This window comes from Zophobas morio, unplaced genomic scaffold (genome assembly GCF_036711695.1).
Source record: "Zophobas morio isolate AGI-343-1 ecotype UQ-CSIRO unplaced genomic scaffold, CSIRO_AGI_Zmor_V1 ptg000903l, whole genome shotgun sequence".
NCBI lineage: Eukaryota > Metazoa > Arthropoda > Insecta > Coleoptera > Tenebrionidae > Zophobas > Zophobas morio.
In genome coordinates, this window is record NW_026973005.1 from 57,535 (window position 1) to 82,990 (window position 25,456).

The 25,456-nt window shown below is 35.8% G+C and overlaps 1 protein-coding gene across 1 annotated transcript; it reads right to left on the bottom strand.

Annotated features, from left to right (window-relative positions):
* Window positions 1-8,348: 8,348 nt before the first annotated feature.
* Window positions 8,349-15,937, bottom strand: LOC135122152 (phospholipid-transporting ATPase ABCA3-like). Its single transcript, XM_064046374.1, has 7 exons — window positions 15,856-15,937; window positions 15,738-15,794; window positions 15,583-15,686; window positions 15,416-15,518; window positions 11,352-11,439; window positions 9,127-9,197; window positions 8,349-8,545 (listed from the first exon to the last, which is right to left on the bottom strand). Exons 1-7 carry the CDS (start codon window positions 15,935-15,937, stop codon window positions 8,349-8,351), a joined length of 702 nt encoding a protein of 233 aa, XP_063902444.1.
* Window positions 15,938-25,456: the final 9,519 nt, after the last annotated feature.

Here is a 25,456-nt window from a genome sequence, read left to right on the forward strand (position 1 = left end):
GATGTTCCTGGTGATGCAAGTCTTTATAAATTTAGTCTTGGCCCTAGCAATTCTTCTTCATCCTTAGAAAGGCCTAATCTCACTCTAAAAAAAAAAATAGGGGTCTCCCTCATCAAAAAGGAATTTTGAGCAGGGATCAAGCTTGGGTGGTTATAAAGTTCCTTCCTTCGAATCACTCTGTATATCATCCAAACTGAAAGGTGGGAGAGGAATTGGTATTCAAAACTATGAGGCAACGGGAAAAAAAGCTAAATTAAGGTCTGAGTATAATATATATATTTTTTGTGTTACAACCTTTCAGCTATCGAACAAAAAAACAATCATACGTGTAATTTTGCTGTTCACACCACATCATATGAACGCCTAAATGAAATGAGTTTTTCTTACCCTTGAACAACCTACGAAGATCTCCCTCGCATCTTCTGCACAACTTGTGAGGAGCCCAAGGTTTGTCTTGGTCCCAAAGTTGCACTTTAGAATAAGCGGCATACACTTTCTTCATAAAATCACTTATTTTTCTTTTTTTGACTTTAAACTATATTAACCATAAATAAAACAAATTTTGTCTGTAGAAATAACACAACCTCTTGGAGTCATTATACAGAGCTAAAACACTAGCACAGTCAAGTTTGAAAGCAGGTTGTAAGCTGAGTAGTTTATACATCAAACAAGATCTTGAACTTATTTAGCATGTTTAAACTTGATAAAATTTGACAGCAGGCTTGTTGTTATACTTAAATCTTATTTCCCCAAAGAACATGTTTTTAATATTGTAATGTATATATAGAAAGATTAATAGTAATAAAGGGACAATAAGAATTTTTCGAAATAAGCTTCTCAGAAGTTGATTCTCCGCCTTTATTACGTAAGTTCACCAGTTGGAAACCTTTTAAGAGTCTTCTAGACGAAAAACTTAAAGGCAACCTTTTGAGACCTAATTCGCCCCCACTTCTCAATGATTCAGTAGCTAACTTTGAAAGCCCGATTAATTCAATCATACCAAAAGGCCTCCACCACTATGAAACAATTATTTTTAAAACGACATCTGCTGACAGAAGTTGAAGTTGTTCAAGAAAACAGCAAAAAGAGAAGTTTAAGTTAACTCCCCCTGAAGATAAACGAATTACTAAACAAACTTGACAAAAGGTCAAAAAAGGAAGCTTGTTCTTGCTTCACAACCGAGAATGAAAGGATAAGCTTTCTAAACTAGGAAATAAAAGTAACCCTCGTTCTTATTGGCAATTCATTATATTCGTGAAGAATCGCTATAAACAGCAAGCTTCCCATAAAAGTCGAAAACCGTAACTGTTCACCACGACAAAGAGAAAAAGGAAATCTTTGCTCATTGTCTCCTGTCCCAGTGCCCACCCTTAACAATTTCTTCAGGTAGGTCAACTACCCTCACACAACTCTTATCCTCTAGTAAACAAGCACCTTTTCAGGAGCACACAAACTTCGAAGAGTACAATCAATTATTAATACCTTCTCAACTAATAAGTGACCAGGACCTGACAGTGTAATAAACCTCATGCTAAAAAACTTACCTGAGTCTGCCATAAAAACTCTCACTCTTATAATTAACACCACTAATAGTTTTTTACTAGTTCCAGATCTATAAAAAAAAGGTGACTTTTATTTTTTTATCTAGATTAAAAAACCCTTCCTTAAACTCCGCGGGTTATCGCCCAGTAAGTCTACTATCCTGTGCAAGCAAAGTTGCAATGGCAGTTATACTCAGGCGATTACAGAAATATGTAGCACAAAATCATTAACCCCTGAAAACCAATCTGGGTTCAGAAGGGCCATTCATCTACGCAGCAATGCTTAAGGTTTACCGGCACGTGACAAAGGGATATAACAACGTCTACATGTGCAGTTCTCTTAGATATTGAAAAGGCTTCTGATAGAGTTTGGCATGCGGGTCTCACAAATAGAATAATAATTAGCCTAAGAATACCAAAATTACCTCTTCTCCCCTACTGAATCATTTCTGCACCGTTGAAAAGTTTTACCAAGGCCTGCTCAAGTTTAAAGGAACTCGGTGAAAGCGTACAAAGTTCCTTCCGACTTACAGTAGACATACTCAGACCGACTAATACCTCAACATATTTATCGCAATTCGCTGATGACACGACAATCTTTGTTATATCCAAGTTAGTTCCGCTAGCAATAAAACATGTTGAAGCATACATTGTAAGGATCGAGCTCTAATTCGTCCAGTGGCGCCTTACTATTAACTTCAAAAGGTGCAGCCATAATCATTAATAAAAGATGTAAAAGACTAAATGTTCAACTATCTGGGCGTTACCATAGACAAAAGACTCTCTTGGCGCAACCATATTGAACATGTCACGAAAAAGGCTAAACTAGAGATCAAACTACTATACCCGCTTATCTGTCGGAAAAGTCGCCTCTTTAAAAGCAACAAGCTCTACTTTATCTCATCACTATTAGGCCAAAGATGACATACGCATCTGCGGCGTAGTCATATTATCCCCCTGCCATTATTCAGTCATTTCAGGTTATACAAAACTCTATACTGAAAACAGTTTTAGGTGCACCATGGTTTGATCCAAGCTTTATTCTTCACCGCAAATTAAATAATAAAACTCTATCACACTTCTTTCAACGTACAGGCAAAGAGAATTATGAAAAGTTTTTGGCTCATTCTAATCCGCTATTTATTAATAAAAGTAACTTACTATACGAGTTTATACAATAAATACGGAGACCTCGGCATCAACTTGATTGCGTCTCGTGTTCAATGACCCACCTATTTAACCAGACCTTTATAATCCCGACTTTACGCAGGATCAAAATTAGGTCAAGCAGTGTTTGAGGCCTTATAAAAGGAGAGGCCTAGATGTAGCATGTCAGAGTTATTAATAAATAAATGAAAAGGCAATAGGTTTTTCCCCATTTATTGTCTTTCCATTTTTTCTTCTTTTGCCTTTTTTTCGCTTGCCTTCTTATCACACACCGCCAAATCCACGCTATCAACCCTTCCATCCCCTCACCATTCATACTTATATTATCATTTAGATTCACTTTTATAAATATTTATTTTAATTTAAAAATAGTTATTAAAATGGTTCTAGAATCAACAGTAGGGCACCATATTTCAAGTAGAAGAGAAATTTCACGCAAAGTTAAAACAATGAATTGACCTGATAGATTTTTTTTACTCCCTTCCGGTTTTAGTGATAAAAATCTATAAGAAACAGTAAGAGCAATCCCATCAACTTTCAAATAAAAAACGCAATTTATATATTATTAAAAAAAAGACGATGTGAAGAATAATTAAAAGCTAAAAAAAGGCTCTAAAGTGCTAAGCAGATGGTTACACAAGAAACTATATACTCTTGCAGCAAGGGACCTTAAGAACCTTTAGAACATAAGAATATAATATAATAACCCGAACGAAAAAGAAGACCCCTTAAATTTAAATAAAAGTTTAACTTAGAAACTAACTGACCCAAAAAGATATCAGATTGAAGGAACTGAATTTGCAATTATGATCCGTATTAACCCCATGGCACAAAGTTTTTAAAACATGCAATAAAACTATTTGATGTAATCGCTATAGTTTAAAACTACAAGCATACAGGGTTTATAATTAACACTATTGAAGAATATAAAAATATTAAACTTAACGAAAAAGTTAGGATACCCGCATCCCCTCTCAAATAAGTAAAATGTATATACAATCTGTAAAGTTTATCTCAAGGATGTCTTAAAGATAAAACTTATGATAACCAATAATTAAAATCACCTATATAACATTTTAATAATTAATTTTGAGTTTATATGAATAGTTATACTAAACATTTGTTCATTTAGAAATACTAGAGTAGAGTAAGGTTTATCATTTTTCCTTTAATGTGAAAACGCGAAGTTTGAGTAAGACTTGAGAATATGATTTAACGGATTTAAGGATCAATAAAAACTACAAGAGATATTTTAGTCCTCTGTAAATAAAAATAAAATGAAGCGATAGTACTTCGTCCTTTACCTAATTGACAGTTTACCATCTCATACTTGGCTTGAAGAACTCCCAGATAAGTTATGAAGGCTCTAAACTAACTTTTGAAGTAATAGGTCAAAACTTTAAAAACATAATAAGCACTCATAATGCACCGAAAAATTTGCCTATATTAAATGTTTGAAATTTAGTCACCTTATAGCACGGATTCAAAGTTGGGTTAATAGAAGGTGTTAATGTTTATTAGATAGTTTTTAGTTTGTTTGCATTAATATGTAAGACATATATATATATTTAATAAAACACGGATGGCTCGTAGGATCGCACAACCCCCTTGCAGCTTTAATGTGTCCTGCGCACCTCGACTACTTTTTACTTACAGTAGGCATACTTGTTAAAACTTCTTATAATATATATTATTTATTATTATTATTATTATTATTATTATTATTATTATTATTTCGTTATACCCATCTCTTTATTTATTTATATTTATCCACTCTTTATCCGTATAAAAAATGAGCCTCTCTACTGAAGAAGAGCAGCACACCTTGATTGCTAACTTGTTAGCTGGCAACGAAGAACTCAGGAGAGAATTTAACTCAATCAAAGCTAAAATTAATGAGCACATTAAAAACTACTTATGACAAACTAAAGTCTAAAGAGATGAAAGGAGCCTGCTGATATGATGACTAATAATAATGTTTCCTCATCTTTACAAATTTTAGATTGGCAACAGACTTTTGAAATATTAGAAGAAAGCGAGAACTTACAGTTAACCAAAAAAGAAACTCTTAACAATAAAGTAGGTTTTAGTAGTAATAGTTGTTGTGGTAGTAACATTTTAATACCATATAATAGTGTGTCTATTAATGATATAGCCGAGAGCGACCACAGTATTAGTAATATTAATAGTTTAAGTAGTGATAATAATTTTAGTAATAATATGGAGGTAATACAACTTATAATAGCTTAATAAGCGAAGTGAGGGTAGTGAAATTTATGGAGACCTGGAAAAGCCCGTAAAACCTTTACAGCACAGCATAGACGTTGAGATGAGCAGTGCTTCTGACACTGCTCCTAAGAAAAATGATTGATTGATTAAACGGGTTCTCGTAAAAGATAATTTTCTCCCTTAACTCTATGCGAAAAACAAAGAGGCCCTTATTAAATCGACTTTTGCAAACCAACGGCGTAACCGGTGGTCAAGGGATAACCGCCTTCGATTCAAAATATTTCCCTTGGCAGCTAACAATTACCGCTCTATAACACCGATCATGCGAGCTCCGAATTAATTCTTTACATATCAACCTGAAGAAAATTCCTAGAAATTCGTTTTCTGTGGGATTTACTGTAAATTCTATCTTCTAAACCATTGAGGAGGGTTTGCGCGCTCAGGTCCTCACACCCCTTCGGGTAGAGCGAATGCACACGGAGGACATTGTCAAAAGCGAACGTAAGAAGCGTTATTTACCACTAGAATTAATACATATACCCAGAATGAGAGAGAAAAGGCGTTAGAACGGCAGCTGTCAGCAATTTTAACGACGTATTTTTCCTGAATGCTTGAAACAGTTAAAGGGCTAGATGCTGTTTGCAACGGTCACTAAACCAAAAATACGCCGCTGGATTTCATTATTATCTGGAATGCGAATGGTGTTCAGAGTAAGAAGTACGAGCCCCAGGAACTGTTACAATGTGAGAGAATTGATGTGTGCGCCATTTATGAGGCCCACCTTCTTCCTAACGTCGCAACCTGTGCAACTTTGTTACGTACTGCCAAAACCGGATCGATGCACATGGCGGGGGCGTGGCTATCTTGGTAAAAAGGAATCATTCAACCTCACTAGATGTTTCAGTCAGGACCTTTCAATTATTTTCGTAGTAGCGAGGAGAAAGACACACCGAAGACCGTCACCCAATTTTTTACAAACTCGGACAAATATGATGAGTTTTGAGAAAGCACCTTTTTCGCCCTGCTGGATAATGCTGTCGTTATATTAGAAAGCGCACCCAACGTGACTGGCACTACTGCCATAAAAGTGAAGTAACGTACCACCCCAATTGCCTGCCTAACGAACTAAAGGTACTTATCTAACAAGGGTTGCGTCTTATCCGAGAGGCCATGTTATCGAAGAGCGCCGAAGACAAACTTGCGCTTAATCGACTTTACAAATGCATAAGAAAGAAGCTAATGACCCATTTCAACAATAAATGGGAGGCTGAACTACGCCATATATTCGAATTAGGCAACAGCAGCAGTTCTCTCTTTGAAAATATGTTAAAAAGGTCAAAAATCGGGGTCTTTCAGCACTACCACCCCTTCGTGAAGGAGCTAAGTGTCCGAGTGTGATGAAGAAAAATCTACGCTTTTCGCTAACCTCCTTGCAACCCAAAACGTGCCAGCCGCTCAACTAACTGCCAATGATGCGTTCCAACAGCTGAGCTTCCTCCTTCCCGGTGTACACGAAGTACTTGAACTAGTTAATGCAGGCGAAATCAAGAGATTGTCGAAGCGTTACCCAGACGAAAAGCGCTTGAACTCGATGGCATCACTAATGAGATGCTGAAGAATTGGCATTAACAGGAATGCGTTTTCTGTACCTCTTAGTAAAGCTGTGATGGCGCTTTTCTGATCCGATGAAAGACGGCGACCTTAATGAGATCTGCCAAACTTTAAAACAGGGATCAGCAACTAGAAATACCGGCCCATCATTATCTTTAAGAAGTGGCAGGCAAAGTGGGTGAGGCCGATTTACTGTGCCGTCTAAAAGAGGACGTTGACACTCGGGACGTCTTGCTGGAGTTTTAGTTTCCATTTCAGCACGGGCACTTAAAGCCTCAGCAGCTCCTTCGCTTAACTTGATGGACCTCGCGCTTTTAACCCTAAGAAGGCAACAGGCGCTGTTTTACTTGACGTTGAAAAAGCTTTTAATCGAGTTTGGCATGTACAAACTGCGTTCGTTATCCGTTCCTCCTGGCCTTCACCAAAGTGCTGGAGTCATATCTAAATGGCCGCGTCCGGCGTGCGCGTGGGAAATACACAGTCGCCGCTGCGATCTCTGACAGCAGGAGCCTTTCAGGGATCCCTTCTTTCACACCTTTTACTTGCAATATATATATATGAGGGACAAACCCTTGCTGTCTGATGCCGTAAGTGGAAAGTTTTTACAAATGCTATGAAAAGCAAAGCGCTTTTATTTACAAAAAACGCGTTCCCTTGTTGGCGCCCTTAATCTTTGATGACGTGATGATTCCGTGTTGTTCTTAAGCGAAATGCTTTGGGGTCATCGCTGACCACAAACTTACCTGGCAGCCGCACGTGGACTATCTAGTGGAGAAAATCAAGGCAGCAACTAAGGCGATTTACCTTTTACTATGCGGCAAGAGCAAGATTTCTCTGCGAAACAAAACGGCAGTTGTATATGTCTTACATCCGGCCAATAAATGAATACGCGTCCGCTGCTTGACCTACGACTCCACTACAATAGCGTCGGCGCTTCAAGTGCGACAGCACAAATTCGCGGGTTAGCGCTAGTTTTCGTTTGTTAGTTTTAAGAAAATAATGATACCTATACGATTTGAAAGCTATTATGTAATATGTCTGCGATTACTCCTGATTGAGAGATCGAGTATCCAAAGTTATTTGACTAGAACGAAAACCAGTAACTGTCGTGGATGGCTCGTCTATTTTTTTAGACTCCTCTCTGTCTTTTTTTCGGTGTTTACCAGCCTTTTTTGTTGTACTTTAACGTTGGTCTAGAGAGCGTTTGAGTCGAAGTTAATAAATAATTTAGCAGCTTAGTAAACACTAAGTTAACTAGTTTCACTAGATAATTTTTAAAATATTATAAAATTTTTAATTTTAATCGAATATTAATTTATTTTGAACAAATTCCACTTTATAAAATTAAGCCTATAGAAGATGATAAAGACCAAGATTTTTATTAATAAGTTAAATAAGTAATACTTGCCCCCCAAGCTTAGTTCTTCAAGTTAAAACCTTCGCATCAACGTGCTATCCTCTAGACAGTTAATTTTCGAGACTCACTTTACTTATTTTTTAGCCGGATCTTTTATTATATGTGCCTGTAGCTATCTCTAGTACAGAGTATAATATGAAAATTTAGTAATAAAGTTAGCCCCCGTAATGGTTCTGTGGTTTATATTAAGTCAGTATATCTCATTCTACTGAGCATTTTTTAACTCGAGAGTGAGTGATCTGTATATTGTCCTGGTTATTTATTAATATAACTATATTTTGAAAACTATTGATTTAAGGTAGCGCTTCCATAAGGATATAGATACTTGGTCGAAGTAAGAGCTTTAACACTTTGACATGAGTTACGCAATAAAGGCCACACATTTAAGCTACAAAAATACCCGTCCTACTGTACATAGGGTACTCAGAGTCTTCAGGAAGAAGCTTTACGCTTAGTCCCTTTTCTTCGTCAGTCAACTTGTACGTATTCGCTTTCTCTTTTTTTGGTAAGAGCCCCGGTTTACTGTTGTTCCCTAATGACCTTCTAATATTGGGCCACTCTTTTGATGGAGTAGCAATATCTGGTTTTGTTTAGTTTAAAAGGAATTATAGGATTTAATCTAATGGCAATAAAAGCTTGTCATTTGATTACTTATTGCTTATACTGCAGGACTAATTATATTATTGGTTAATATTGATATGTTCATGAAAATATTTAGTAATCAATTCTTGCTTTTGTTGACGATTTCTTTTATCAAACGAATATTAATTAGTTTAATTGGCTCTTGTTTAACCTGTATCATCGGTATTCCAAAATGTCTACAAGAACGGTCGTTATACACGTAACTGATAAATTTTTTTATATTTTAAGGTCAGAATTTATTTCCCTAAGGAAAAAAAAAACCTAGTTACAGTTTACTTTACTTTGTTTCTTAGAACACCGCTTTTTGTGTTTTTTTAAGTAAGCACTTTTTTTTCTTGTCTTGTCATAAATTAAACGAAAACCAAAAGGTTTTTCACCGATTTTATCGTTTTCTGTCTTTGTGCTCTCAATTAACACCTCTTATAATGCAAGCCAGGCTTTCAGGTATTAATAGCCATTGCCTTTGGTTTCATTTTAGAAGTGGAATCATTAAAAGCCTCCTCTGCTTTCCATGCTTACATAGACCTTCAGGTGGATCTCCCAGTGGAGTTAGTTCTTGCAGTCTTCCAATATTTGCTTTTGTGAAGTTCCTTTAAATGTTCTAGTTAATATACTTTTTACATTATGGTTATTATCATATGAACTATTAGAAATCACTTTATTGAAAACTAACTCATGTACAAAAAGTATTGTGATTTACTAACATTACTTTGAAAATTATTATCTTATATTATATAGCTTAAGAAAGTAAGCTATATGGGTATAGTATAGAACTATTAGTCAGTCGAGATTATTACCTTAACCTAGTGCAGCTAGACCTGAAAAGTCAAATATGCTTGCGGCTTTGATAACTTCTTAGTAACAAAAAATTTTGTGACAGCATTACTAGCGGCCATCTATGAACTTACCACAAAATCTATGATATACAGTTAAAAGGGGAACCCGATATATGTAGTTAAAAGTTGATCGGCTGAGGGCGTGCACGTCGCGCTCTTTTTTTTTATACGTATTGTTTGTTTGGTGGGGGTATTAGCGATTCATATGGATCAAGAGCTTTCAAAGAAAATATTACATTGCTTTTAAACGTTAACTTTAAACTATAATTATTTGTAGTTTATTTTTTCTACACTATACTACTTATTTTCATTGTTTATAATATTTGTGTTCTTAAAGATTCAAGTCTGTAAGGTCGACATATATATATATATATATATAACTTATAAAAATTACGATGCATGTGAACTAAATATAATCCCTAATCTGCTTATGTAGTCTGCGCTCGGTATATATAGAGCTTCTTCGAAAGTCAATAATAATATAGAAATATAGAAATTATAGACAGAGCATATAGTAGTTTATCCAGAAATGCAGAATGCTTTAGAGTAATGTAATAATTTAGTATTTTAAAATCCCTGGGCATCCACAACAAATAACTGTACAACTAATGAAAAAAGGTTAAACAAAATTGATGCTGAGATATTATTTATTATCATATAAAATATTTCGAATTTTACCCCATACTAGACGCACAGTTACGGGAAAACAGATATGAATTAAGAAAGATTACCCTCCTGAGCTACATACACTATTTCACACTATTTCTAATCACACAACGACGTAATTAAACTGGAAATTCGGTATGTGGTACTGAAATACAGGCATCCTCGGCCTTATAAATATTTCGTAGGCTGTCTGTAATAACCTGACCTAAGATTATGCCCTAAGTGTTCCATAATTGAATGGAGCAGATTTTTGAAGTTGCTGTTAGTCTCATTTGTTTTAGGGTTATTATAATAATTAATACAAAAATAGAAAATTAAAAGTAATGTTATAAAATTCTTAAAATATACTTTCTAAAATATTATGAAGTTGATAGATGCTAATATTGGGACGCCTTACACACAAACTAAGAAAGCAGTGTTCTTCAAATACTAAGGTAAGTCTCTCTTTACCCGTCAGTTATAATTATTTAGTCACTAGCCCTTTCACTTAACGTTTGTAATTACAAGGGATTGCTTAAAATAAACTTGTAAACTTATTTATACTGTTAAAATCCTATGGTGAGTGAAAAAAGATATTTATTAAATTTTTAAAATACTAGTTCCTAATTATCTTTAGCCTCCTTGGCAAATTTCATGAATATCTGCAGTTAATTAATTGTTAATTATAAGCTAAGAAGTCATTATCGTGAATAAATTACTAAATAAATAATAATTAATTGGTGCTTAACTTTTTCAAGAGATGTTTGCCCGAGCTGATAACTTTCAACGGCGCTGTCCTTAGCGATACTTTCTGCAACCAACAAAAAGTCTTTCAGTTGAATAAGATGTTTAGAGACACTGCAGATAATTAGTCCCTAGAACCTCATCGTTAGAATATATTTACTTTAAAAAATAAAAAAAAACTTAGAACCTGAAGTTTTTCAATATTTGAAAAAGGAAGGTTATCTTTTAAATAAGCACAAACTCTTAAAATAGAGCTTTCATCACCTTTTACAAAAGGTATGTAAATTATCAGTATAAATAACAAATAAACTATAATCTCTTACTGGTGTCTTTGACTTTTATAAATATGCATATTTCGTTGCCAAATCGAGATTTTAGATGTTGCACGGACCCGATACACTTTGCTACACCACGAGATATAATTATTAGTCTATGGCAAAGTGCTTCACATTCCTCCATCCTTAAATTTTTTAAGTGAGGGGGGGGGGAGGGGAAATTTTTTATGCTCCAATAACTTACGAGTGAGACGTTAAAAGAATCACATTTCCCATGTCAACGTAATTAAGCAAGAGGTCCCAAAGAACTCTTCTAGCTGCGGGGTCTATTCCTGCCGTCGGCTCGTCCAAGTAAACCACCTTTGGGCAGCCTACCTACACATAATAGTTAATTTACGCGATCATTGGCTATTATGTTGTCTATAATGGCGCGTACTAGCGATATTGCAACACATAGTTTTCTTTTATTACCACCGCTGTACGTCCCACACTTCTTCTGAGCATATTTGCTTATGCCAACTCTAAAGCAATAAAGCGAAGGTTAATCGTTTCGTGTCAAAAAATTCCATTTTGTACTTACAAGTTCATCAAGGTATTGACATGCCGATCAATGTCCTGGTCACTGATACCATGAAGAATGGCGTACAAACGGAGAATCTGGTAGCCTGTCATAGCTTCCAACAGAGCGTTAGACTATTTTAAGAAAAAAAAAACTTCTATGACAGTCTAACTAAAAAGCTGGTGGAATATAGTAATACCTGTGGGCAGTAACCAACTAAACTTTTACCACTTTTTCTGTAATGCGAACTTAAGTCGACTCCATTAGCGATGACGTGCCCGGAAGTAGGCAGTAGGTCTCCCGTTAGCATTTTAAATGTAGTGGTCTTTCCGGCCCCATTACTGCCTTGATATTTTTACAAGAACTCTTTAACACCTTCTCAGCGATAAATTTAAATAATTACCGAGCAAACCAAACAACTGGCCTCGAGGGACACCGAAAGATAGATTGTTGACGGCTACAAGTGTTTTGTTGCGCCAGCGCAGGATAGGGTGTGTGTTATACTCTTTTCGCAGTTTTAAAACAGTAACAAGATCTCCCGCCTGAGTAAATTGTGAATATATTTTTTTTTTCTAAGCAATAAACCTTTCTATACTTTACCCCTTGTGGGCTTAAAATTCTTCTCTGCTCTTTGACAATGTCTTCATCAAGTTGACTGTCAGGTTCTTCAGTGCTAAACAAGACTAATCACTACTGTGGCAATGAAGCTATCGCAACGCTCACCTTTCAGGGGCTCCGGTTTTTAATTTCTTAAAATACATGACAATCGAGAGTCTATACTCCATCAAAAACAAAAGCAAGTTATAGAATATTGTTTCGACCAACAAAATTATTAAATATTTTCCAGGGAGGTCGTCAGATATTCCAAAGAAAGGAAGACCTTATATGCTATAATAAGTGCTGAGAAGGACTTATTTTAAAATTGAGCATACCATTGCAATAAGAAGAGGGAAGCGAAAAATCTTCGCATGCTACACGCTGAAATTTAACTTTAACAAAACCTAAAAAGGCCTAGAACGTGTGCTTTTAGCCTTGTGACGTAAAAGGCATCAATACCGTAAACCTGCATCAGAGAATATAGAGGAAAAAACATAAACAGCCAGCCGAGAGCGTTATGAGCAGTTTTATAGTTGTAGGTTAGCAATAACAGTCTCACAAAGGACGTAAGAAAGCCAAACAAAATGTTAATAATCTATTATTGAAAGGAGATAGTAAGTTACTATAGAACAAAAAAATATCGCTACGTACTTACCACTAAGAAGGCAAAAGCGTTGGCCGGTATTTCAAAAAAAAAAGAAAATGTATATACTAGGGGACTCATAGACAGCGTGTAAATCAGAGAAAATAGCAGCATGTAAAATATTAACACACCTATTCAATCGGTTTACCTATTTTTTTAAATCTCTAATGAAAATATCAAACGTACCACTGAAAAAACGATCATTAAAAAATGCGACGATAGTATAGAGAAACCCTGTGGACAAAACAGAAACCAAAAAATCCCAAACACTTATGGCGCACCAATAGAATGCTGGTTTAAGTCCCTAGCAGAGAAAGGTTAAAGCTATATGATCCTCAAAAAAAAAAAAAACCTACCGTAAGTAGCTGGAGCTGCTTGGATTTGTTTTGATTTTCTTGAACTGCAAAGAGAATAAAACTACTTGTGAGAAAGCTCATTCCAAAACCGATCAGTATCACCACAAAGAAGTACTTTACTCTCACTTTCGATAAAGCGAAATTTATGATAGACTCACGGGGAATTTTTGTGCTTTACAAAACCCACCTTCCTCGTTTTCATTCGGTAAATTGGCTAGTGGGTATATTGCTACGACAATTGGACCTGGTATTTGAAGGCCCTCTCGAGGAGCAAACATTCTGCCATTATGTAACATTTCGGCAGGCATGATACACAAAGAGAGAAGAGAAAGATGAATAAACCAAACTTTAACAGCAAGTTATTGTAGTAGTTTAAAAAAACGGGAAGCACATGATACACAGTCTCGCTGTAGAACAACGTAGTACTAAAACCGGTTGCTATAGGAGTGACATTAGTACAAGAAAAGGCTACACATAGTCATATTACATCCTTGTTTTTCGGCAAAGTGAAAGGCGGCTATGTGTTCTTTTGCAAAGTGATCGTATGCGCTAATTTACAGGGGTAACGATAAAAAGTACAGAAAAAATGCTGGGGGACCCACTTCCTATTTTCTAGGATGTAGTCCAGTAAACCCTGTTTGTCAAGAGGCAACTGAACCAGCTGCGTGGACGTGGGCGGCATTGCTTCGTAAAGAACTTTTAGTGGTATTATATTATCGGTAAGTTAAAGAGAGTCACATGTGATGTGGCCTAATAGCTTTTGGATAACCACAGAAGGTGGAGCAGAGCCGACGGCAAGATCAAGGGTGTGTTTTTCATACAAGGAAGCGGAGAAAATGATCTCTTTATTGTCCAAATCCTCCCAACTGTTTAAAGAGGAGAGCCACTAGCATAAAGGAGTGTGTTAGATTACGTAACCCAACTTCAGCTCATCTACCATAGCGAAGAGCACAATGGTCATGGGTACAACTATTTGCAAGAAAAAACCGTGAAAGTCCTGTTTTGAGTATAACAATTTCTTGTACAACAGTGCTTTAAACTGACGAAAAGACAACCATTTCCCTAAAATTTAAAAGTAAGATTAGCACAGACTTGAATAATTGACGTTTTAACCCCTCTCCTTTGAACAAGTGGACAAAAGCTCATCATTGTCAACAAGTCTATCCACAGTAAGCTCGTTTAACGTTTTCTCGACAGGCGCACTCGTCTAGGGCGCAGTTTTATTAAGGCCAGTATAAGTCTATATAGCCTAGTGGTACTTCGCTCACAATTTTACAGTCAGCAGCCTCTAGCGTATCCTCTTTAAATAACTACACACGTATCAAAGTGAGATAAGCATGTGCTAAAACACATTAAAAATTTCGTATTATAACCTTTAAAAAAACGTCTTCCAGAGATCCAACAGATATTCCTATAGTAAAAATTAACATTAGCACAGTCTGTGGGTGTGTCAGGTACTCTACTTTAATAGTAAAACCGAAGCTACTTATTCCGAGCTCGCTTTTATTCGTTTCTATATAATCTACAAGGTCAATCAGGTTGCTGTAGTTTCCCGAGCTTTGAATTTTGAAAACCTAAAAATAAAAAATAGTTTTTTTTTTTAATGAGTAGGACCGTGGCCGTGAGATATCTTATACCAATTCCCCCGCGTTTTCCCGAATTAACACAGCCGACTTTACATAGTTGAGGATGGCAGAGGTGATCGCAGAGGTGCGGAGTTTAAACATGTCTTAAAAAGAACGTATCAAAAGGATTAGTGTGAAACCGTGTAAACTAGTAAAAAGAAAAAAAGAATCAAGTACCAGAATCAATAACGTTTATGGCCGGAATGCTGAGGTCTCTAATAATGGTGATGGTTTGTCCGACCTCCATAACAGTCTTGAGAAAAAAAGGTGTTCCATAAGCCTTTATAAAGCCATTGACCATAACGGCAATTCGATCACCTTAAAGAAAAACATTAAATTTTGTAGCTGTCAATAAGCAAAAACAAGAAACATAAAATATCGGCTTCATCCATGTAATGAGTAGTAAGAACTATCGTGCGACCCACTTTGTACTGCTGTATTAAACCTCGTATAAACAGCCTCGCCGCCGGATCAACCCCTAATAAGTTTCTTTCATTATAAGAAACCCCAATATATCCAGTGGAGAACCAGCCGTGGGTTCATCAAATATGACAAGCTTAGAGCCGCCTATAAGAGCCAAACCGGCACACAGCCTTCGCCTCATCCCACCAGAGAGTTTTACTGGGAATACCTGATCGTTTTATAATATTAATTCTGCTGCCAAAAAGAGCAACAGATAAAAAAAAAAAACTTACGTCTTTCTTATCTTCTAAGCGTAAACTTTGCAACATTTCTTTAACTTCTTCTTTGATAAACTGCGCCTTAACTAAATAATTACCTGTGTCGGGCGTATATACTTCTAAATTATTAATTCATCACAAATGACCTTCTTTTAATCTGCAAAAAAAACGCATATGTTCTTCTACGGTTAGCGCGTTAAACAAAATGTCGTGCTGGGGGCAAAGGCCTAAAAATCGAAATTGGAAAGGGCGAGGCACCTAGCCCGGCATGCCAAGCAAAAAAAGTACCTAAATGCTTTCTAGCTTTGGGCATATCTTTGCGAATATCATAACCACACACTACTGCAGTACCGCTAGTTGGTGCGGTCATTCCAGTTAATATAGAGATCAACGTGGACTTCCCTGTATATAACCAGTCCTTATGAAAAAGAAAATTTCAACTATATATATATATATATATATATATATATATATATATATATATATATTGCCTGCTCCGTTCTGTCCGAGCAATCCGAATATTTGATTCTCGTACATGTCGACTGTGATCCCTTTTAACGCAAAAGTTCCATTTTCGTAAACCTGTAAATAACGCAAACTTAATTTCTACTTAACTAAAATATACACATTAAACCACGACTTTTTTAAGGTTAGATATCGCAACGCCCGGGGGAAGAGCGGACTTTTCCAATTGCATTTTATTTGCTTGCGTTCCTGTATACACCGTATTCTTGGTTGCTCTTTTATTTTTACGTGATTATTTGTTAAACAGGTATTAACCATATAGCTACTTTTTATGAGCTGAATTGGGAGACAGAGAACTCTTGATCCATTTGATAACAGTTCTATAGCATGTTTCGCGAGCTCCGTGCTTCCCAGGGTAAATAACTGTAATTGGTCAGTTTAGACGTAATAGAAACTTTGTCAAAGACAAGAAACCTACCTGTAATACATGCAGCTAAAAGAAACTGAATTGTTATTAGCAGCAAATACACAAGAAAAGCGGTTGAGACAGCCCACTCTCTACCTTTATTTGGTTTAGAAGTTATATTACTCCAGTCAAGTTTTTTATTCTGAATTTGAAAGTCTGCGAAAAGTCTAATTATGTGCGACATGCAAGTATTCAAGAAGAAAGAGGTGCCAAAGAGTGCCAAAGAAGGCGGAGTAAGGTGCGGTGGTTGGAAAAATAGTCTGTTATTAAAGATAAATGAGCTGAAGGCACCTACTATATAATTAATAAAAGCACATTATATAGGAGAGTGGGGATGTAGGTAAAAAAAAAGAGCAAATCCGTGATAGTCGTAGACAGCGCAGAGGAGTCAGTAAAACTATAAATTAAAAAGCAGAAGGAGATAATTCCAAATACGTGTAGTATGTGAAATATTATGAGAATTCCTTTGACCATAAATCATTTGTTAGGTTTATAAAATAAATAACTATAAACATACCAATATTAACACAGTTAAAAATATAAGAAAAGCGTAGGAAAAAACTTAGTGCCAGAATTAACGGAATCCTCCAAATGAAAAAATTACTTATCCTGTTTGCCAAAATTTGAAACAAGTTAAAATATTGTAAAAATGTTTATAACCAAGAGAGCCAGTAACAGAACTCAGTGACACCCATCACTTTTATAAATTCCTTTAACCTGGTTAAAAAATAATATATAGTACTTGGATACAAAGGATGATTTAGAAGGTCATTAAAACATTCTCTCTCTTTCCTTCACCAAATTTTTGGTCGTTCGCACAGCAAAATAGCGGAAAAATAAAACATAAATGAAGGGGATAAAATCTTTAAAACTATCCACATCTACATCTATATAAGGTATAATATTGACGTAACTATGAAAGTATTAAAGTGATAAATTAAAAAACGAAACTAAAAAAATGGCTAGGATAAGGGTATCGTACAAATCTTATTTCACTATTAATTAAAAAATCGATGTCCGGTTGTCCTTCTAACTTATACTCGATTATTCCCTTATCAATAGAATTTTGAAGGTTAAGTAATCCCTAATTAAAGTAACAAATGAAAAATTAGAGATACGTTTTATTATATATTAAATTTACGGAATAGAAATAGGGATCCTTCCTTCTGTTTAAATGTAACAAATAAGAAGTATTTGTGTAAACTGTGGAAGTATAATACTAATGAAAAAAAAAAGTGTAAAGCTTAAATAGGACTAAAGATGTATTAACCTACCCTAACGAGCAATGTTGGACGTAACAGGTATTTTAACGATTTTTTCAGCATGCTGTCTTCGAAAAGTAAGGCTAATAAAAATATAAAAGTCAAGCTATAATAAAATTGTTTTCATAATCGTACCAGTCAAAAAGTCTTTATCATTAGTACAACTAGCAAATAAGTTATTTAAATTGTCGTAATAATAAAATTTATAGAGTCCAGAGGCTTGTATTTTATCCAAAATATTTGTTACTAAAATATTATTTAAGAAGTACAGTTAAAAATAAGCTGGTGGGGGGGGGGGTAAAATTAGTAAAGTAGAGTAAATTATTAAAAAAAAAGGTTAATTGTTTTTTAGATATAACTGTACCAGGACTTGGCTTGTCTTTTAAAAAAACATGAACATTTTTCTTATATCCCTTAAAATTTTGTAATACAGGGAAGTTCACTATTTAAATTCAATTTAAGTTTCTAAAGCAATAAAAAGTTAATAAGGCTTAAGAAACTTACTATTAGGGTATTTCGTGAGAGATGACGAAGTAATAAATATAGTTAAGAAGCAAAAGATGAGTAATGGAAAAATAAGTTCCACTAGGAAAGAGACGTATCTTCTTAACTTCATAATATATGTTAGGGTCTATGACACCCGTTTGAATAAAACAAACCTGTTGTGTAAAGTGTTTAACAAGCAGTGGCCAATAACTGTTTCCAAATTTTTTCATGATTTTTAACTTTAAATCCAAGGTAAATAACTATGAATTACGGAAGGGTCTCTTAAAAACTTTAAACATTGACTAAGTAAAGAAAGTGAAATAGTTGACTAAAAAATTTAAAACAAAATTCAAACTTACTTTTATTGGTTACTCATGCAAGTGATGTTAAAAAATTGCCATATATTTAGTAAATAATCGAAAGTCCGAGCGTGAATGGTTTAGGAGACGAATTGCCATATGCAGTGTGAGTATAGCCGGCCTTGCAGTGGCTTGGTTTATAATTGTTATATAAAGGAAGTAGAATAGACCCAGAATCAGTAGACAGTTTGTAATATTGTATTATTGGCTCTATTTTAAGAAGAAATAATTTGGTCAGCAAGGGCGATGATAAGAGATGAAATTAAGATCTATTAAAACTGTAAATGGAGTAACACTCACAGCACGCGACATGCTTTGCACGCATACCAAGTAAAAATCGCAAAATTTAGAAAATTTTTAACTAAAATAGCTAAGGTATTTTTGCATTTTTTGAGCACATGGTGAAATTTTAATCAAATATTGTTTCAACCTATATGAAAATGAGTACATATATAAGTTAAGGATTATTTTAAAACCTCCTGATATATAATTATATATAATACAATTATTGTAGTAACCAAAGCACTTGGTGACTACAGGCACAATGGACTTACTGGATATTGCCATACTTAAAGATATACATCTCTCTACGGCAATTGAAGCGCTTCACTAGCTATCCTCCGATCACTCCCCAGTCATTCTCGATTTAGGGGATGAGAAGGGCACATCAAAAACCATTATCCTTATTTTCCCGACTGGGACAAATACGCTGATGTATTGGAAACCACGCTGCCGACTTATCCTTCATTACCGTCCATGCTCTTGCCTTGCCCGAGCCCTTTTAGAAAGCGCACTGAACATGGTTCTCACTACTGCCACGACAATTCGCAAAGTAGTGTACCGCCCCGATCTTCCGCCTGACGTACTAAAGACACTTATCTGCCGACGTCGACGTTTTATTCGAGAAGACATGTCGCAGAGCACCGAAGACAAACTTGCGCTTAATCGACTCACAGGCGCGTTAGAAAAAGGCTAATGGCCCATTTTAACAATAAATGGGGGAGCAAACTGCATCGTATCTAAGAACCTGGCCGCAGCAGTCGCTCCTCCACTTGGAAATTTGTTAAAAGATCAAAAATCGGGGGCTTGCACCACTAACGCCCCTTTGTGGAAGAATTATTGTGACCGAGAGTGATGGAGATAAAGCTACGCTTTTCGCAAATGTTCATGCTATCCAAAACGGACCAGCTGCTTAGTATACCGCTTATGATGATGCTCCCTTCAGTTAAGCTTATCCCTCCCCGTTAACTACGAACCACTTAATCAAGTTAATTTTGACTAGGTGCAAGCAACTGTTGAGGAGCTATCTAAACGAAAAGCACCTAGCCCCGTTGGCACCATTAATGGAAAGCTGAAGAAAATATCATTAATAGGGTTTTCAATTCTATGGCAGACGGCGATCGTTGTGATGCTACCAAAAACACTTAAACCGTAATCAGTATCTAGCAAGTACCGACCCCTCAGCCAACTTTCAGCGGCAGGCAAAGTGGGTGAGACAGTTTTACTGCGCCGTCTTAAAGAAGTCGTTTCACGCTCGGAAGGCTTTACCAGAGTTTTTTTAATTTGGATTTCGGCAAGGGCACTCAACGACTCCCCAGTTCCTCCGCTTAACTGAATAGACCACTCGCGCATGCAACCATAAGAAGGCAATAGGCGCTGTCTTCCTTGACGTTGAAAAGGCATTTGATCAAGTTTAGCATGAAGGTCTGCTGTCGCAAAACTGCGCTCGTCATCTGTCCCTCATGTCCTTGATAACGTGCTGAAATCTTATCTGAATGGTCGCGTCTTCAGCGTGCGCGTGCGGGGTGCCCGGCCGCCTCATCGATCTCTAACTGCAGACCCCTCAGGGATCACTTCTCTTGCCCCTTTTATGAGTAATTTATATTAGCGACGTGCTCATGCCATCAGACCCACACACACGAATCGCCCTCTACGCTGATGACACGACCGTATATCCCTCTTCCAAGTCTCCCGCCTTGCTATACAAGCATCTACAGCGCTAACTTGAGGTCCTTGCTGTCTGATGCCGTGATTAGAAGGTTCCTTTAAAGGTAATGAAGAGCAAAGCTATATTAATTTTAAAGAAACGCGTTCCTTTGTAGGTGCCCTTAACCTTTAATGGTACGAAGATTCCATGGTGTTCTCAAGTGTAATACTTGGGAATCAACATCGACTACAAAATTCCCTGGCTGCCTCACGTGGGCTATGTAGTGGTGAAGATCAAGGCAGCAACCAAGGCTCTTTGCGCCAAGAGTAAACTTTCTCTGCGAAACAAACGACAATTGTATTGTTTTACATCGAGCTAATAATGACATAAGCGTCTGCTGCTTGGGCCTTCGACTCCATTGCGATAACTCGCCACTTCAAGTGTGCAGACTGAACAATTGCTGAATGTTCTGACAAAGGGGTCGTGGTCTGTGCGAAATGATGCTCTCCACCGGTATCTTCAGCTGGGCTATTTAAGTATTATCTTCCAACGCCATGTTTTGGTCCTTTACGATAGGCTCACCAGAATCGCCTGCTGGTGAGCGAACTTACCTACGAGTCATAGGAAGAGCACGTTATCGCCGCCCACGAGACGCACTTAAGCGCTTTTTTTTTATTTATTAAAAATGTAATGATACCTTGAATACTATTTTATATATATCTGCATCTTTCCTGATTGAGAGCTCGGGTATTCGAAGTTTTTTACTCGATCGAGCACCAGGAACTGTCATTAATAAATAAATTATTGTAAAAAGAAAGAAAAGAGATTTTTTTCCGTTTCAGTTCCACGTTTGTTTGTTTCTTTGTTATTTCCTTTTTCCCTGTGGGCCCCGTCTACGGGTCTGGATTGGTCCAGTTAATAGTGTTTTTGTTATTGTTTCTAGTGTTAGGACTAAAACACTGAAATATATAAGGGGTGATCATGTATGTAATTAATAGTTTCACATAGTTAATAGTAATTGTTTAGGTCTATAGATATAATAATAATAGATAACTTAGTTTTTTTTCTCGATGGATAAAATAGTCCTCAAGAAATCACACTATAAGCCTGCAATCTTGACTCGGGAAAGTTGCAAAAGAGCTTTTTTTAAGGATTGCTGAACTTTGTAGAGAAGGAGCCCAATATTCCTAATGTACAGTTCGACTTTCAAAGGAATCATTCTACCACTCAACAGATCTAAAGGGTTTCTGAGTACTTTAGCAAAGCGTTAAATTAAAAAATTACAATTATCCTTGTGCTCTTAGATGTTGAGGGACCTTTAATAACATATGGTACAAAGAATTAATATTAAAAATGGCACACTATAATATTCCTTCGTAGCTGATACAACTAAATGAGACTTTTTAAAAAGTGTTGGAGATGCGAACAAACGTGTTCAACAGAAGATTCTTTATAAATTGCAGCCAACTGTGAAGAGACTGTAAACAGGATACCTACTCCTGGAATTTGTTGCTTTTCGTTTGGAATTTAAACTATTTTAGGCACGCTTTACTCATATTTCCGTTATTTAAAAACCCTGCCCACCAAAGCGCTTACCAAGCTTTGGTGCAAGCGCAGGTCAATTTAATAAATCACTTCCCTTTCCCTACCTATTTTGCTAACAGGCGCCAGTGAGCTACGCGTAGGACATTCTGGTGTAACAAAAGATAAAAAATTTAGGGTCAAATAGAAATCCTAACCCACTAGTTGTACTCCTTTTTTCAGAGGTCCCCCCCCTCTTGTCCCCTCTGCTGTTTTCCATATTCACTTCTGATGTTCCAATAGCCAACACTGTTTCCCTTGCGCAGTATGCTGATGACAATGCAATCTATATAAGTTCTAATCATTCCCGTTAATTATTAAAAATATGCAATCATTATTACACTTCCTTGAAAGTTGGTTCAAGCCTGATTATCTTAAACTTAGTCCCATTAGAAAGGCGAGGCCTTACTGATCTCGCGTAAATGGAAACATCGCCCGGTGAGCAACTTGAGGATATTTACTATCTCCTCTGGTGGTCACGGAATAAGTCGTCTTGGAGTAGTTATTGGCCAAAAGTTCTAGTAGGACGCTCACTTAGACTACTCAACCAACGAATTTAGAATTAAGAAAGTTTTGTACCCCCTACCATACGAAAAGAGCGGGCTATATTTAGTGATTAAGCTGCTTCTATATAAAAATTGCATGTTAAGACCATACTCACATGTGCATCTTCGGCTTGAATCTTCTATTTTATGCGACAATTACATAGGCTACATATCCTACATAATAATTTTCTTCGACTGTTACTAAAGCCCCGTAGTTTATAAAAAACTTGCTTCTGCACTGAGACTGTAAAATTGAATTTATCACGGAAGTGAATAAAACAACGCAGAAAAATGCTTTGAGTGGGGCCAACACTTTAACAATTTGTTATCTACAATTAATTTACGAGTCTCTGTGGTATAGCAAAATATAGGAATCTAAACACCGGTTATTCCTACCCAATTAGCTGACTAACTGAATAATTATAATAATACACTCTCCTCTATTACCACCGTAATATCCATAATAATAGTAGTAATAATAATAAAATATTAAAAATAAATATATGATATTTTTAATAAAAATTAAATAAAAGTTTTGCAATTAATGTGTTCTATACTGGATGACTGTGAAAAGTTAACTTTCCCTACTTATGGAGTTTACTCTCCAACCCTTTACTACGAAGGTAATAAGATTTAAGCAGTGTAAAGGATATATATTCATGACTATAGCACACCGGCTTCTTGTATAAATAAATAAACGCAAGGGAAATAAGCTGTGATGATAAAGCACATCTGTTCTCGTTGACGGCCCAAATGAATTGTTAAGTAAATCGTGACAGCACCCTCACTTAGAAAAAAATTAGAATTGTAAATCCCGATTATAGCATGACTGTGTTATAATAAATATATAAAAATGGATTAATACTTTCCTGTGCTTTCGTCCATTTGTCGTTTTTGTTCGGCTCTTTAATAGGTCATGCGTTGGCTCGTATCGAATAGACTGCAATTGTTATAGATTCTAGTTTACATCGCTAGATCACCAAAGAAGATTGATCGTCTATAAAGTGCTCAATATAGTAATTAGTAGTTTTATTTAACAGAAAATAAATTTTAACAGTTAACTCTATCGAACACTAAAAAAAAGCTTAAATCAATAAATAGCAAGTTGGTCACAATCATATTTATACTCTCTAATAAATAATCCAGGTTTAACACTTAGTCTTTTCTGAATGGCTATAATGATTAAGTTAGGAATTATTCTACACTAAATAAAATAATTTTACAGCGATAGAAGAACTCTCTACTAAGTGACTCGGAAATTCATCTAATTTTTTCAAAATGCTTAAAGGTTAAATATAAAGTACTGCGTAACAATGTTGATACTGCTAAAATATTTTTATCAGCGAATTAGTTTCTTACTATTGTCCACACCCAAGAAGAGAGGCCCTGTTATAACTAATAAAAATTTATTTTAAACTAAGTGGAATGCTTATAGCGATTACTTAAAAAGGTGAACTAGTTCATTTTTCATTATTTAGAAATGATTCAAAATTTTTTAAACGCACAACTTGTCAACTTAACACCTACAGGTGAGCCTTTGATCCCCATATCATTACTAAATAGTTCGGGCTTTAAAATCGACTAACCGCAAAGTAGTAAATAAATATCTCCATGCTACCTTTTAAGTTTTGATCTTTTTGCTTCTTAAGCAGTTTAAACCTTAGTATACTTTAAGATTGCGTTCTAGCCTTCCCTTATCAGAAGCTTTGTTTTTGTTTAGTCTGAATTCTTGAAAAAACCTATATATTTTAAGCCGACCTTACTTCTATGTGAATCTTGTTCTGTTATCACCTTCTATACTATTAAGTTAACCTGATCTACTCTTTTTTAAACAATATTCCTATCTTTAGAAAACATTTATCAATTTCCAAGGGCATCTTTCGACACGACCCTTGCGGATCCCAGAACTTTCCGAAGTTCAACGCAACCTTCAAAAAGAGCCGAAAATAGTATTGCTTATTACAGTAACCTCCCTATCTTTGACAAAAGTTAAAGTCGCTACATAAAGTTTGTTACATAAATTTAGTTCTATCGTGATAATGGCATAAGTTTAAAATAGTTACAGCTAGAGAAGCTTATGATGTTGTACACCAATTACTATAGTAAGGGAACTCACTAAAGCTCAGTAACCAAATTAAGCTAAGACGCTTTGTAGCTTATGCAGCAACTGTTTGGCTTTTTCAGCAACCGTTATGCAAGAATGACAGTAAACTTCTATAAGAACTGTTTAAACACGGAGGTTATTAAAGATGTCTTTAAGTTATTGTCTCACGATATCATTTAATTTAATTACAAGAGCTGTTACTATTTTACTGCGACGATTTTATTAAAAACACTGGTGTAAGCTCCTAGTAATGTAAATAATCTGGTAAAAGATAACCCATAAATTTGCTTTCCTTGATTACTTACTTCCATAAAAAAGCTTAAAAGTTCTAACTGGAAAAATTGGGGTTGTTGAACAAACCATAATTATAAATAACTAGATATAATACTTTCAGGAAAAGGGCTGTGATCTACGCGAAAGCGCAGGGTTAAGAAGTGAACGCTGCTGCTTTTTATATATTTATAAAGTTAACGTGCCAAGTTAAGAATATCCTTTTTGTTGCTCAATTCTTCTCCCTTTTTGGGCTAGTTTAAAGCATTTTCGGCTTTTTTTTTTAACTGCAATCTTGCAGTCTCGATGCATGCGTTTTTTACATACTCGGGGCGTTGGTACACCAACGAAATATATTAAATTTGTTGCATAGCTTTCTTATGAAAAAAATCCCGAAGCAGAAGGCTCACGTGTGAGTATAGGC

Bases quoted from the DNA above. Each gene is read 5' to 3' on its own strand.
- LOC135122152 (XM_064046374.1), bottom strand. From the start codon at position 15,937: ATGACCGCACCAACTAGCGGTACTGCAGTAGTGTGTGGTTATGATATT. The intron at 15,687-15,737 runs GTTTTTTTTGCA...TTAATAATTTAG, and splicing joins AACCGTAGAAGAACATATGC to AAGTATATACGCCCGACACA. The intron at 8,546-9,126 runs GTAAGCATGGAA...AAACAAAACCAG, and splicing joins AGATCCACCTGAAGGTCTAT to ATATTGCTACTCCATCAAAA.